The sequence below is a fragment of the Chionomys nivalis genome, chromosome 5, assembly GCF_950005125.1.
Source record: "Chionomys nivalis chromosome 5, mChiNiv1.1, whole genome shotgun sequence".
Lineage (NCBI taxonomy): Eukaryota > Metazoa > Chordata > Mammalia > Rodentia > Cricetidae > Chionomys > Chionomys nivalis.
In genome coordinates, this window is record NC_080090.1 from 23277200 (window position 1) to 23292318 (window position 15119).

A 15119-nucleotide genomic window follows, 5' to 3' on the forward strand; every position below is an offset into this window, starting at 1 on the left:
AGTGAGCATGGTTGGGCAAGTGTCTCTGTGGTTAGGATGAAGCGTCGTCCCGTGGGTATATACCCAAGAGTGGTATTGCTGTATACCTTGAGGTAGATCACTTTCCACCTTCACTGATTTCCATAGCGGCTGTGCGAGTTTGCAGTCCCGCCAGCAATGGATGAATGGAGACTTTATTTTCTATCTTGAACTTAGGAGGGGTGTGGGGCAGCTTAGCTCAGCTTCAGCAAGCCTCCCTTCACCTTGCGCAGAAGCCGTCATTTTTCCCTTGGCCACGGTCCGCCTACGGCGCTGCAGAGGGGCTGGTGAGAGCCAGAGGCCGCTCTAGCCGGCCACACGGTGGCGGGGCCGCGGCTGCCTGGCTTCCAGGTGCCGCCATGTTGGACGCTCGGGGCTTGAACCATGGTGACGAGCGCCAGGCTGTGGCTACCGGCACCGCCAGCCGGGCTGGACACATGGTGGAAGTGCGCCCGGGACTGTATCTGGGTGGGGCAGCCGCGGTGGCGGAACCAAACCACCTGCTGGAGGCCGGCATCACCGCCGTGCTGACGGTAGACTCGGAACCAGGCTTCCCGGCTGGGGCTGGGTTCGAAGGACTCCGGAGCCTCTTCGTGCCGGTGCTGGACAAACCTGAGACCGACTTGCTCAGCCACCTGGATCGCTGCGTGGCCTTCATCGGCCAGTCGCGAGCCGAGGGACGTGCGGTGTTGGTGCACTGGTGAGTGCAAGGTACAGGGGGCATTCCTCCTACCCAGTCTCGCCTTTCTGTAGAGCGCCCAGGAGTGGAGGAACCGGCTGTCATAGCTGATAATCTCGCTGCTCATCCTCATCCTTGGGAATGGCTCAAGGAGGAGGCTCTGGAGACTGGCCCCTGGTTCGTGTTTTGTTTGGTTCATTTTGCAGCACCAGCCTGTCTATGTATGTATGTATGTATGTATGTATGTATGTATGTATGTATCTATCTATCTATCTATCTATCTATCTATCTATCTATCTATCTATCTTTCTATCTCTACCTACCTACCTACTATTTATCTGTCTCTCATCTGTCTATAGTTTTAGAGTTGAATGTAGTACAGCTAGATGTATTGGGGTGAAAATATGTGATACTTTTCTTCCTTATCCTAAAAGTCACTGTGGTTAAACAAGAGAAAACCATGAGACTTTTTGTTTTTTCGAATCAAGGTCTTATTAGTGTAGATCTGGCAGGCGAGGAACTCACTCGCTGTGTAGACCACTCTGGATTCAAAACCACAGATACCCGCCGGCGTCTGCCTCCAGAGAGCTGCACACCTTCAGTGCGCCACCTGCCTGAGAATTTTTAATCAAAGTTTTACATAACCAAGGGAAAATGTTTGGTTTGATTAAGACTGGACAGTCATATAGCAATGTGATTGGACAAAAGGAGAGTGATCTAATGCCAATGGAGTGAGAGGGTAACTCGACCTGACCTGTATTGATCTTCTTCCTCTGGGGTGTAGGGCAAGGCCCTTTTTGGATTGATGGCCTTAGGATACATCAGACTAAGTAGATCAGAGAATTGACTTGTCCTGCTAGCATGCTAGGCAGACACTAGTACTGTGGCCTAGCTCCAGTCTTAAGAGGATGTCTTTGTAGCCAGTTCTCACACAGAAGGGCGGAGAAAGGTTACAATGTCCTGTCTCCCTGTCTCTCTTTTTGAGCTGTAAGTTTTACTGTCTTGTCTAGGCTGTCCTTGAACTTGGGACCCTCCTGCTTCTGCCTCCTGAGTGGTTGTATTTATATGCATGTGTTACTAGTTTGTCTTTAATTCTGGTCTTTGTGCTTAATATTGGAGTAGAGGGTCTGGTCTCTCTGCCTTGTCCTGGGGTGAGTGGGGAGAAAGAGAAGCTGAAGAAATAAACAGATCCGGGGAGACCAGTGTTGAGAGAAAAGGACCTTGCATTTGTTCTATAGCCATTGCAATTTTTTTTTTAATTCTGTAAATAATTAGCCACTAAGCCCAACCTGTGAGATCACAACCAGAAATCAAGTCACTCCCCAGCCCCATGCAGCTCTCTGGGACAGGAAGTTGATACAATGTGAACTGTGCCCTTATATCACTTAGAGGTCTCTTTCTCCTATTAGCAGCTGTGAGCAAGGCTAGGTTGTCACCCCCCTCTGTCCCCGCCCCACCCCCAAATAACTTTATTTTTTTGTAGTGCCCTTCTGCCTTGTGACTTTTGGTTTGGAGGCCAGGCCAGGATAGGTTACCACATATTATGGAGCTCGCCTCCTTCCGTGAAAACCCGTAAGAGTCAGAAATGCCATTTGTCCTCTGAACTAGAAGTCTCTTCTCTTTGGGAACCCCGTCATTATACATGGCGGCTGTAGCACTCCTTTCCCAGACTTCAAGGCCCTGCTTCTCCCTTCAAGGCTGGCATGAGCTGCCTCTGTTATGATCCAGACTTCTAACACGCTCTCACTTCAGTGAGGATCACGCCCCAGGGAGATCCCCTAACAAAGCTCACCTGAAGGGTAATTTGTGTTGTTCCTTTCTACAGACCTACAGTAAGTTAAAACACAACCTGACTCAGAATTGTATATCCCTTTTCATTAGAAGGGGACAGTGGGGAATGTCAGCAGATTGTCAGAGGTGTACTAAATGGGCTTTCAGTGGCCATGGAGAAACATACGAAACCTGTTGAGCCTGTGGGAATCATAAACAATCCTTTTGGCATATTGAATCGGATCGAAATAGAAGGCAGCTGTGTGTGGCAGTCTGCTTTGGTGTGTTGACAAGCTTGTCTTCCCGCTGCTATTTGAAAATAATTAATGAAAACTCAGGGACAGGAAATAATTTTCTTCATTCTTGGTACCTCTGGACTTGAAGCAAACAGGAAGAAAAAGCCTCCATCTGCTGCTAATTGGAGATAATCGGTATACTATGATGTGTACTATGATGTATACTGTGATGTATACTGAGATGTATACTGAGATGTATACTATGGTGTATACTGAGATGTATACTATGGTGTATACTGTGATGTATACTATGATGTATACTATGTGTACTATGATGTAGACTGTGATGTATACTATGATGTCTGTTTTGAGCAATGATCAGTGCATCCCTTCAGTGGTAGGAGAGGTTAACATTGACATTCTCAAGACTGCAGAGTAAAACCAGATTATTTTTATTTCCTTTTTTGGAAATGGTGCTGGGATTAAATCTGAGCTGGAACCTAAGCTCCAGGAGATATATATATTCCTATGCTCTGCTTGGGATGAGGGAAACTGGGGAGGCTGGTTGATGAATGGTGGAATTAGAATGTGAAGGATTCCTGGGCCTTGTCTAGGAAACTGACAGTGTATATTGCAGCAAAAATAAAAGGCTGGAAAATGTTAGTAGGTGTTGGGGACTCCTGAGCAGTCCTGCTGGGTTGGTTGGTTTGAACTGCTTTGTTGGACTCCTGTACAGTAGTCCTAAGGGTGGACCCTGGGACAGAGGTAGTGATGAAAGAATATGGGACCAGATCTGGAACAACTTGGGGTTAAGAGCAAAGAAACTACGACATCAGTTAAAAATTTTAAGATAGTTATTTTTGAATAGTTAGTACATCCATATTGATCAGAATTTGAAAGGAAAAAGGAAATCAATGTCTGTGTTTGTGTGTTGGCGGTATTTAAGAGGTGTGGGTTAGTTGGAGTGGAAGTGGAAATGATCTGGGCACGGTGGTACACACCTGTCGCCCCATCACGTAGGAGGCTGAGGCAGGAAGATTGCTTTAACTATGAGAAAGGAAAAGATAGAAGTGAGGTGGACCTAAATTTTACCATTAATGGGGGCTGGGCTTTCCCTTGGTTTTTAATTGCTGCTATTTGCTATTTTATTTTGAAGGTCTCTTTTTCAGCCATGCAGGAGTCAGTCGAAGTGTTGCTGTAGTGACTGCCTTTATAATGAAGACAGACCAACTTACCTTTGAAAAGGCCTATGAAAGCCTCCAGACCATCAAGCCAGAAGCTAAGTGAGTTCCGTCACAGTAACACTTCTTTCTCTTCCTTTAAAGTCTATGAATGTATGGTGTGTACCTGTGTATGTGTGTAGTGCATGTGTAGGGGTGGGTGCACGCCCCTGCACTTGCATGGGCCAGAGGCAAATTTAGGATCTTCCTCGCCTGCTGTTACCAGTTCTCCTTTTGTCCTGAGGTTTTATTGAAAGAGGGCCCAGCTTCATGCTCGCTTCTCATTACAGGATGAATGAAGGATTTGAAGGGCAACTGAAGTTATATGAGGCCATGGGATGTGAAGTCGACACCTCTAGCGCAGCTTACAAGCAGTACCGGCTCCAGAAGGTCACTGAGAAGTACCCGGGTGGGTAAGCACTGATCACTGGTGGAGTCTGCACTCCACTGAGGTCTCATTTACCTGGACACTAAATGCATTACATTACTTTTCAAGAACTCTGAGGAGGCAGAGACTGCCGTTTCCTCTGTTTAACACAAAGTCACGTGGTTTAAAAATGGCTGGGATTGAAATCTGGCAGTTCCGTTTAGAGCGAAGGCTTGTTCTCTTTGCTTTCCTCCCTGATTTTTCAACGTGAAGAGTTTTGTTCTCAGTTTCTGAGTTTAGCATGTATCACCTCAGTTTGGCATTGGGATTTTGTCTCAAAATCTAGAAGGTTGATGTTGACAGTTGGATGCATTTAAATTACCTTGCAGAACTTCGGAATTTGCCTCAAGAACTCTTTGCTGTTGACCCAACCACCATGTCACAAGGATTAAAAGATGACATTCTCTACAAATGTAGAAAGTGCAGGTAAAATATTTCAGATGCTCTGGAATTTTTAATCGTCTTGGTAGTTGCAAAAGCACTTTAAGTTTTATTTTCTTATCTCTCTAGGAAGGATTTGTTTAATTGAATATTATGGAATTTTTACATGCAAACCTGCCTCAGAGAGAATGTAGCTTAGTAACCAGATTGTAGGGCTATTGAAATTTTGAGTGGCAGGCTCAATGTTGTATTCTTTTGGCTTGTAAGAAATATCGTTCATTTCATCTTTGTTTTCATCCTTTGGAAGTCATTAATGCTTTTGTCTTTGGCGGTTTTGCAGGCGATCTTTATTTAGAAGTTCTAGTATTTTGGATCATAGTGAAGGAAGTGGGCCAATAGCCTTTGCTCACAAGAGAACGACACCGTCTTTGGTACTTATGGGGAGTCAGGCTCAGTGTACATCTTACTTCATTGAACCTGTACAGTGGATGGAGTCGACTTTGTTGGGAGTAATAGATGGACAGGTGAGAACATCATTTTCTTTCTGCAGTTTTGTTGTATTGTCTAAATTCTGTTCCCTTTTCTACCTTTAAACTGTATTTTAAAGCTTGGAATGTGGCTTAGTTGGTAGAGTTCTCATCTAGTATGTGTGAAGCCCTGGATTCCATCTCTAGCATCACATAAGCCAGGTCTGCAATGCCAGCACTCTGGAGGTTAAGGCAGGAGGGTTGGAAGTTAGGGGCACCTCAGGCACACAGTGAGTTTGAGTCTATCCTGACTGGTGTTCATGAGGCACTGTCTCAAGACAACACAACAACAAACATTTTTATTATTTTTAATATCCGTATTACATCTTCTCTCTTTTGTATGTGGGTGTATGTACCTGTGGGGGTTCTGGGGTGTCACACACTCACACATGGAAGTCAGAGAACAACTGGTGGGAGTTGGTTTCCTCTGTTCACCATGTAGGTCTCAGGACCAAGCTCAGGCCGTCGGGCTTGGCCGAACGGTCCTTACCTGTGTCCCATCTTATTGTCTGGATAAAAAAACAAAACAAAACAAACATCTGTGTTGTAATCAACCGTTCCCTTCTGAAGATTCTGAGAACTGTGTCTTTTTAGTATATGAGTAATGTCACCAAAAATAAATGGTTCTTCTTTTTAAATTAAACTCAAGGTCTTACCCATGTAAGAGTACAGCCTGCTATAAAACTGCCCCCAGTATTCAAGTAAAATGCTTTAAAAAATTAGCTGATTCAAATTCATTAGCCATATTTGATAGAGAACCACTCAACCAAATTACATTTGTTTTAAGACTGTTGTTTAAGTCTTCAAACATAAGACTAATATTTTATTTTTTTTTTAAAGATTTATTTATTATGTATACAGTGTTCTGTCTGTCTGTATGCTTGCTGGCCAGAAGAGGGCACCAGATCTCACTACAAATGGCTGTGAGCCACCATGTGGTTGCTGGGAATTGAACTCAGGACCTCTGGAAGAGCAGTCAGTGCTCTTAACCTCTGAGCCATCTCTCCAGCCCCAAGACTAATATTTTAAAAGTAATTAGATATATCACAAAATTAAGCGAGATAAATCAAGGTAAAGTTAGGTTTAAAATTTATTTTTCTCATTTAGTTTAATGGCATCCTATGTTTCTGCTAATGCATTTGCTGTGGGATGCTTCTCATTCCCTATTGGAGAATGGAGCTCGGAAGCATATCCTGTGGCCCTCACATTTGCCTTTATGTGCACTTTATACTAATCTGAAGGTATTCTATAACTTTTTTTTTAATGCAGACAATTTAATTCAGGGTCCTTGTGTGCCTTATGCATTCTACATGAGCTACAACTCAACGCCATGAAATAACAATTTTAATGAATTTGTAAGGTTGTATGGTGTCTAAAAGTTTGTACGGTAGATATTTTTTGAAACCTTTTACTGTATTATCTCATTTGAGGATATAGTAGCTATAGATGTACTTGCAATCTATTGATGAGGAGACTTAATTTAAATTAGTAACTATTTTGTCTGGAAAGTGGTATCCATATGTTCAGATTGAGCTGCTTTAAACCTGTTTTATTTATATATAATTCTCCAATTTCATAATACTCGGTAGCTTTTTAGCTTTTTAGTTTAGTTACAATGGTTATTTTTTTTTTAATCGCACTCAAAATAATGGACTCATCGGGAGTCACTCTGCATTTTATCATTGTCTGTTTCATTTTGTGTTTTGAGACAGAGTTTGGCTATGTAGTCTGGCTTGGGCTTGAACTCATGATCCTCCTTCCTCAGCCTCTTGAATGTTAGGATTTTAGGTGTGCCTTACCACGTCAGGCTCTTACTCAGTTTTGATTTTTGAGCAGGATCTCATGTAGCCCAGCGTAGCAGCCTTTCTCTTTGGACCACCATCCGGCTCCCAAATAAAGACACAGAGACTTATTATTAGTTAGGAATGCTCAGCCTTATCTCATGCTTGTCCCGCTAGCGCTTATAACTTAATTTAGCCTGTTTCTCATCATCTGTGTTTTGCCTCGGGACTTTCCACCTTAATTTTGTTCTGTGTGTCCTACTTTCCCGCTTCCCCATGTCTGGCTGCGAGCCAGACACCAGTCTCTCCAGCCACCAGTCTCTCTCTTTTTCTCCCTCGTTCTCTCTTAGCCTAGATTCCTACTCCTACTTAGCTTATGCTCTCTGCCTGCCAGCCCTGCCTATCCCTCTACTGCCTGCTATTGGCCCTTCAGCTTCTTATTAGGCCAATCAGGTGCCTTAGGCAGGCAAGGTAAAACAATTGTACCACATCTTTGCCTAGTGAAACAAATATTCCATGACAGCACAGGGTGACTTCTAACTCCTGGTCCTCTTGTGGTGTCATGTAGCTCAGATTGGCCTCCAACTCCTTGTCTGAGTAAATAAATGAGGACATGACTTCTAGGTATGGAGGAGGAGAAGATTTGTGGATATGAAGGAAAGCCAGCCAGAGACATCTGGAAGGTCTAGGCTGAACCTGTGGTAATTGTACTTTATGAACAACCCAGATTACAGGTTCCTTGATGAGCCGGGTGATGGTGACACATACCTTAAATCCCAGCACAGGGGAAGCAGAGACAGGCGAATCTCAAGACTCTACAGGGCGAGTTCCAGGACAGCCAGGGCTACCATCAAAAAAGCCCAAATTTGCTGACAACAGAATTATGCCTTAGCTATTTTATATTCTGTATTGTCAAAGATAGTTGCTGATGAATATAAAATGGATATAATGACACATTTGCTTCTTTCAGCTTCTTTGCCCAAAATGCAGTGCCAAGTTGGGTTCCTTCAACTGGTATGGAGAACAGTGCTCGTGTGGTCGATGGATAACCCCTGCTTTTCAAATACACAAGAACAGAGTGGATGAAATGAAAATGTTGCCAGCTCTGGGATCACAAACAAGGAAACTATGAACTTGGGACACAGTTTGGAATAAAACCCGATGAAATGTATTTCTCTTGATCATCATCTTTCATAGCAGAGGCCAAATTTTCATTTAGTGTCCAAAGGTAGTTACTGTAGCAGATACGTGTTGGTAGCTTATTACATGATGTATGATGCATATGCATTACTTCACTGGGAAATCCAGGCAATCGTGTACATTTGATTTAATATTAAAATCTTTCATAACCAGATGCCCTGTTACATGTTTTAAGCTTTTGTGCTGTTTGGATCTGGCCCATGCTTTAAGCATGCTAGGCAAACATTCTACCTCTGACCTGTATCTGGGATTTCTTACACATGTAAAAGTTGTGCTTTGTAGTATGTTGGTTGTGTGATACTAAAGTCTAGATGGATAAAATTGTATGTAAAAACTTGAGATTGTCCATATCCAGGTAGATATTCTTTGGTTTTCAGAAATATAAAGCAGATTAATTTGTTGTATTTTGAAAAATTATTTCTGTGTCTCATTTAAGAGATATTAGTGAACCTACACATGTGCCTTTTGGTGACTCCTCCTGGGGAAATGTGAACAGGCATCTATACTGGGCACTGACCACAGGCCAAAGAGATGCTTCCACCCAAGTCCAGCTTGGTAAACTGGTGAATTTATTGGCATTACTTCCAGAAGCGTGAGTAATTACTCACAAAAGCTGCATTCCTACAGCTTCCTGCTCAGTTTACAGGCAACTTACTGCAGGAGAGTCTCTTCTCCCAGTAACCACCACAGTTTATGTTACCTTTGGAAGGACCTGTTGATCTTGTATCTGTCTTGAACCTTGTAAATTGCGTTAATCCCTTTCTTCCCTCTTGGAGTTGGGAGGGTAGAGAGAGAGGGAAAGGGGAAGAAAGTGAGTTTTGAAAAGGTTACTATGTAGCCCTGGTGTGTGTGTGTGTGTGTGTGTGTATGTGTGTGTGTGTGTGTTTGAGACTGAGTATCTATGTAGCTCTGGTTGTCCTGGAACTCACTCTGTAGAGCAGACTGACCTGACAGAAATCCAAGTGCCTCTGCCTCCTGAGTGTGCCAGGATTAAGGGTTTATGTGTCACCATGTATGGCCAGACTAACTTTTCAGTTTTACCTATAGTAACTAGAATGTATTTTACTTGTTTATTATTAGAATTAGACTTAGATATTTGAACATTTACATAAAATCAGCATTAGCTAAGAAGGCCTTAAGACATATTTACTTAATCTGTGTCTGTGTATAACATATTGACGAAGCTGGGTAGTGGTGGTGCACGCCTTTATCCCAGCACTGGGGAGACAGAGGCAGGTGAATCTCTGAGTTTGAGGTCTGTATTTGACTTTCCTTTGTGGGACTACCAGCCTACAAATTATGACACAGACTTATTCCTGATTCTGAATGCTAGACCGCTAGCTTAGGCTTGTTCCCATCTAGCGCTTGTAACTCAAATTAACCTGTTTCTATTAATCTACATTCTACCACATGGCTTTTACCTCTGTCTCTGTACATCCAACTTGTTCTGTGTCTCGCTGGTGTCCATGCCTCTCTCCAGAAGTCCTACCTAGTCCCTCCTGCCTAGCTATTGGCATTCAGCTTTTTATTAAAACAATCAGAAAGTACCTTAGGCAGAGACACATCTTTACAGTATACAAAAGTATTATTGCACAACAGAGGCCCACCTGGTCTACAGAGCAAGTTCCAGGATAGCCAGGGCTACACAGAGAAACCCTGTCTCAAAAACAAACAAACAAAACCCAAAACAATCAAAAAAAAAAAAAAAAACACAAACCACTGACATGGAAATAATTTTTAAATAACGTGAACAACAATTCTCTCTGAACGTTTGGGAGGGTCATTACTGATGATTCTTGAGAAAGACCTCCATTCTGGAAACTTGAATATATTTCTTAAACAAAAAATTCTTTCATTTCTGTCTTTCATAAAATTTGCTCACCTTTTTCTCCTTCGTATCTTCTCAAAGCTTTTCAGAACCTGGTCACTTCACGAGAGTGCCTCTTTGTAGGTGAAAAATGGTTCGGCACGATTTCATGTGGCTCAGCTTACCGTCTAGCCACCCTACACTGTAGCATATAGCAGAGAGTAGCCCATTTCATTTGAACTTACATTTTCATATAATGTATAATGTGCACCGAGAACATAGGTGCATTATTGTAGGTGACACAGTGAACACATCACTCAAGCCCTTGCTTTCTGTCTACTGCAGTCCGGCTGGAACGGGCAATGCCTTTTTTATTTATTTATTGATTGATTGATTGATTGATTGATTTCTTAAAGATTTCTGCCTCTTCCCCGCCACCACCTCCCATTTCCCTCCCCCTCCCCCGATCAAGTCTCCCTCCCTCGTCAGCCCAAAGAGCAATCAGGGTTCCTTGTCCTGTGGGAAGTCCAAGGACCACCCACCTCCATCCAGGTCTAGTAAGGTGAGCATCCAAACTGCCTAGGCTCCCACAAAGCCAGTACGTGCAGTGGGATCAAAAACCCATTGCCATTGTTCTTGAGTTCTCAGTAGTCCTCATTGTCCGTTATGTTCAGCGAGTCCGGTTTTATCCCATGCTTTTTCAGACCCAGTCCAGCTGGCCTTGGTGAGTTCCGGATAGAACATCCCCATTGTCTCAGTGTGTGGGTGTACCCCTCACGGTTCGGAGTTCCTTGCTTGTGCTCTCTCTCCTTCTGCTCCTGATTTGAACCTTGAGATTTCAGTCTGGTGCTCCAATGTGGGTCTCTGTCTCTGTCTCCTTTCATTGCCTGATGAAGGTTAATATTCAGGAGGATGCTTATATGTTTTTCTTTGGGTTCACCTTATTTAGCTTCTCTAGGATCCCGAATTATAGGCTCAATGTCCTTTATTTATGGCTAGAAACCAAATAAGAGTGAGTACATCCCATGTTCCTCTTTTTGGGTCTGGCTTACCTCACTCAGGATAGTGTTTTCTATTTCCATCCATTTGTATGCAAAATTCAAGAAGTCATTGTTTTTTACTGCTGAGTAGTACTCTAATATGTATATATTACATACTTTCTTCATCCATTCTTCCATTGAAGGGCATCTAGGTTGTTTCCAGGTTCTGGCTATTACAAACAATGCTGCTATGAACATAGTTGAGCATATACTTTTGTTGTATGATAGGGCATCTCTTGGGTATATTCCCAAGAGTGGTATTGCTGGGTTCAGGGGTAGGTTGATCCCGAATTTCCTGAGAAACCGCCATACTGCTTTCTAAAGTGGTTGCACAAGTTTGCATTCCCACCAGCAATGGATGAGTGTACCCCTTTCTCCACAACCTCTCCAGCAGAGGCTATCATTGGTGTTTTTTATTTTAGCCATTCTGACAGGTGTAAGATGGTATCTTAATGTTGTCTTGATTTGCATTTCCCTGATCGCTAAGGAAGTTCAGGCAATGCCTTTTTGAAAGCTAATTGTATTTGCAAGTGAGGAATGGCTGGGAAACCTAACTATGTGAAGTTCAGCCAGAGTAGTGGTGCATGCTTGTAATTCCAGTCCTCTGGAGGTGGAGGCAGGAGGATCAGGAGTTAAGGTCTTCCTGAGCTTTGCTGGGAGTTGGAGTTAAGGCCACAGGAATCTCAAACAAAACAGCAGAAAAATAGAACAAGGTGTATGCACACTGCTTTGGGGCCACTGGACAGCATGACCCTGAGTGTGTCTACTTCCTTTGCTGGGTGTGGATGGTGCTACCAGGAACCAGCCAAGACTTTGGTTCTCTGGGTTATTGTTAGGCTTGGTGAAACTGGTGTGGGCAAGGACCAAATGCCCTAGAATAGATGACAGCCAATATCTGGGGCTCTCCAGGGAATTTTTTCATATTGCTTTCTGATCAAACATCTCACTCTTATTCCCTCCCCACCCTCCAAGCACCTTCTCGCTTTCATGTCTTTTTGTTTTTCTTTTCCCATCCACTGAACTTAACTGGTACTATCTCAGTGAGCACGGATGAGGTTGAATCTAAATTAGAATCAAGACTGACGTAAAAGTCTCCTTTACTCTCTATATCCTGATATTTGGTTCCACTATTCAGGGTAATATATATCTTAAAGATGTCATACCGCAGTGCTGATCTGACCAAAATCTAATAGTACTAATGAGACCCAATATAAATAAGGTGTAATTTCACCAGTCAGGTTTTTGTTTAACCAGTATTCATTGGTAGGTTACCACTAGAGTACAAACCAAATGGTTTTATTCTAATGAGGATACTGTGGTGGCTCAGGTACCCATGAAGAACACATCATCCCTTGATTTGGTGTGCCATCCCCCCAAACTCCTGGAACATCAGTGCTGGTACCACCTCTCCAGGCTCAAGCGGCACTTATCCAGCAACTGGAACCTGGTTTTCCAAGATGCCCCAATGAAGGGCACATCTGCACTTGTCATTTACCTTTGTCATTCACCCTTGCCTCTTCTGTATAACCAGGTCACATCTCCGTTCCATTCTTGCTGACAATCTCCACTCCTCCCATGGCTAGCTCTGCTCATAGGGCCGGTGTTATTAATCTATTTTTCTTCTAGCAATTTGCCTTCTCAGCTTCTGCAAGGAACAGATGCATGAGGTCTCCAGGATAGCAGCTAACTGAATGCTTCTTCACCCATAACCTCCCACTGCGTGTGAGCCCATTGACTCCTGGACTCCCCTCCCAACATCCTCTGGGATGTTGAACTGGAAGCTCTGCGTCCATTTCAGCCTCACTCTCCCAGTTCCAAACCCTACCAAGATGTTCTACTGGGAAGCCAACCCCACTCCTCCCATTCCAGACCTTGCCCCTCAGCCCACCAAGGATCAGCTCCTGCCCCAGAGCTATTCAAGATCATGCCTACAGGGTTTTTAAGACCTGGTCACTAGACCTGCCAAGAGCTCTCTCTCTCTCCTGCCTTTCCAAGAATTACCAGGGAGTTGCTTCACTTTGCTTTGCTCTGTTTATTAAATCTGGGATTTATTAATTGTTCGATTTGACTTATTGCATCAACGGAGGATATCCAGTAACTGGGGATCCAGTACTTACCACATAGCAAAAGTGAACTTCGTGGCCAGGTTTGAATTTAGAAGTGTGAAGTATTCTTGCAAAAATAAAAGCAAACCTCCCCAGTCTAGCCTGTAAAACTGGCAGCTTTAGGAACAAGTTAAACATAACTATGAAGATAAAGTCAGCAGACTCACAAAGTAGGCAGTTCTCAAAGCAAGACTTGTTTCTTCAACATATGGTGCCAAACAAAGTGGGGGAAAGTGTTGAGGAATATTTGCTCAAGTGTAAAGATGTGTCACTGTGGTTGGTTTAATAAAGAGCTGAGTGGCCAATAGCTAGGCAGGAGAGATAGGTGGGATTTCTGGGGAGAGAGAGGAAGAGGAGGGGGAGTCTAGGCACACAGATTATGCCTGGTAGGTGTCAATGAGACTCTAAAGAAGTCCGACATGGTACAGAGCGAGGTAACTGAGCCACGTGGCAGAATGCAGATTAATAGAAGCAGGTTAATTTGAGTTATACGAGCTAGTTGGGGACAAGCCTAAAACTAAAGGCCAAACTTTCAAAATTTATAAGTCTGTGTTATTTGGGGGCTGGAGATTCAAAGATTCAAAGTCTGAGAAGAAACCTTGCTACAGAAAAGGGATTTCCATGTGAACTAAACACAGTGTGTTAATCTTATTATTCATTTTCACAAGCCAACTCGAGGTGAACATTTTATTTTTAGTATTTATGTGTATGTGCGCACACTAGTTTGAGTTTATGTGCCCCACATGTGTGCAGAATCACTTGTAGCAGAAGAGAACTTCCGATCCCCTGGAACTGGAGTTATAGATTGTTGTGAGCTGCCATGTGGCTCCTGGGAACTGAACCCAGATCCTCTATGAGATCAAGTGCCTTAATTGTTGGGCCATCTCTACTTCTAGACAGGCATTTTTAAGACTGAAAATTGAATGTGGAACTGATTGATATTAGGTAATATTAAGGAATTACTGACTTTGCTAGGTGTATATGGTATTTTCAAAACAGGCTTTGTTTAGATAAATGAAATACTATGTCTGAGATTTGCTGTAAGACTTCCTGGAAAAAACAGAAAAGGTATTGGAAGGGAAGATAGACGGAACAGGAGTGGCAGATGGTTGAAGCTGGGATGGTAGCAACATGGGGATTCACCATATTGCGTCTTACATTTGTTAAAATAAATGTGAAAGTGTTACTTTGTGCACAACGTAAGTTTTTCTAGGTGGGAAATCCTAAAAAAACATCTAGACAAAGTATGACAATAATGGAATCCAGCAAGGGGTTTGGACACAAGAGTGTGGTACCAAAGTCAATTGTGTTACTATGTCTAGTGTTGCTACATCTAAGATAGCAAACAAGAGAGAATGAAAGAAAACCAAACTATAAACTCTGAAGAGGAAAACCTCAACAATCTCAGGATAGGCAAGGATTTCTTTTTTCTTTTTTTTTTTTTGGTTTTTTTCGAGACAGGGTTTCTCTGTGGTTTTGGAGCCTGTCCTGGAACTAGCTCTTGTAGACCAGGCTGGTCTCGAACTCACAGAGATCCGCCTGCCTCTGCCTCCCAAGTGCTGGGATTAAAGGCGTGCGCCACCACCGCAAGGATTTCTTAAAATACCAGTGGCAGAGACCCAACAAACGACTGACATTCACTACACTGAACAGAGAGCCACCCCCTCCCCTAATAAAGATAAAGACAAGTGCCAAGCCAGGAGGAGACATTCACAACACACACACAGTAAGTGAACAAAGGAGGCTGTCTATCTAAAGGTCTGCATTTCGCCGGGAGAAACGAATCCAGGAGCACACTTTGTCAAACCGAGTGGGCGATTCACAGAACAGTGTGTAATGAACATTCAGGAGTACAGCATTCCTGTGCTGCCAGAGAAGTGTGAACTACAGTCACACGACTCAGAGTGGCACCAATTGTCAGTCTGACC

The 15119-nt window shown here is 43.3% G+C and overlaps 1 protein-coding gene across 2 annotated transcripts; it reads left to right on the top strand.

Annotated features, from left to right (window-relative positions):
- Window positions 1-354: 354 nt before the first annotated feature.
- Dusp12 (dual specificity phosphatase 12) lies at window positions 355-8644 on the top strand. Of its 2 annotated transcripts, XM_057770126.1 has the most exons (6): window positions 355-718; window positions 3873-3986; window positions 4214-4332; window positions 4680-4776; window positions 5072-5255; window positions 8010-8644. In XM_057770126.1, exons 1-6 carry the CDS (start codon window positions 378-380, stop codon window positions 8169-8171), a joined length of 1017 nt encoding a protein of 338 aa, XP_057626109.1. In that variant the 5' UTR covers window positions 355-377; the 3' UTR covers window positions 8172-8644. The 2 variants fall into 2 exon arrangements, with proteins under 2 accessions (XP_057626109.1, XP_057626110.1); XM_057770127.1 differs by lacking the exon at window positions 5072-5255 and having other exon boundaries at window positions 8010-8088.
- Window positions 8645-15119: the final 6475 nt, after the last annotated feature.

Excerpts from the sequence above, each read along its gene's own strand:
- Dusp12 (XM_057770126.1), top strand. The coding sequence starts at position 378 with ATGTTGGACGCTCGGGGCTTGAACCATGGTGACGAGCGCCAGGCTGTG. Across the intron at positions 4,333-4,679 it reads GGTCACTGAGAAGTACCCGG|AACTTCGGAATTTGCCTCAA; the intron begins GTGGGTAAGCAC and ends ATTACCTTGCAG. Across the intron at positions 4,777-5,071 it reads TACAAATGTAGAAAGTGCAG|GCGATCTTTATTTAGAAGTT; the intron begins GTAAAATATTTC and ends GCGGTTTTGCAG.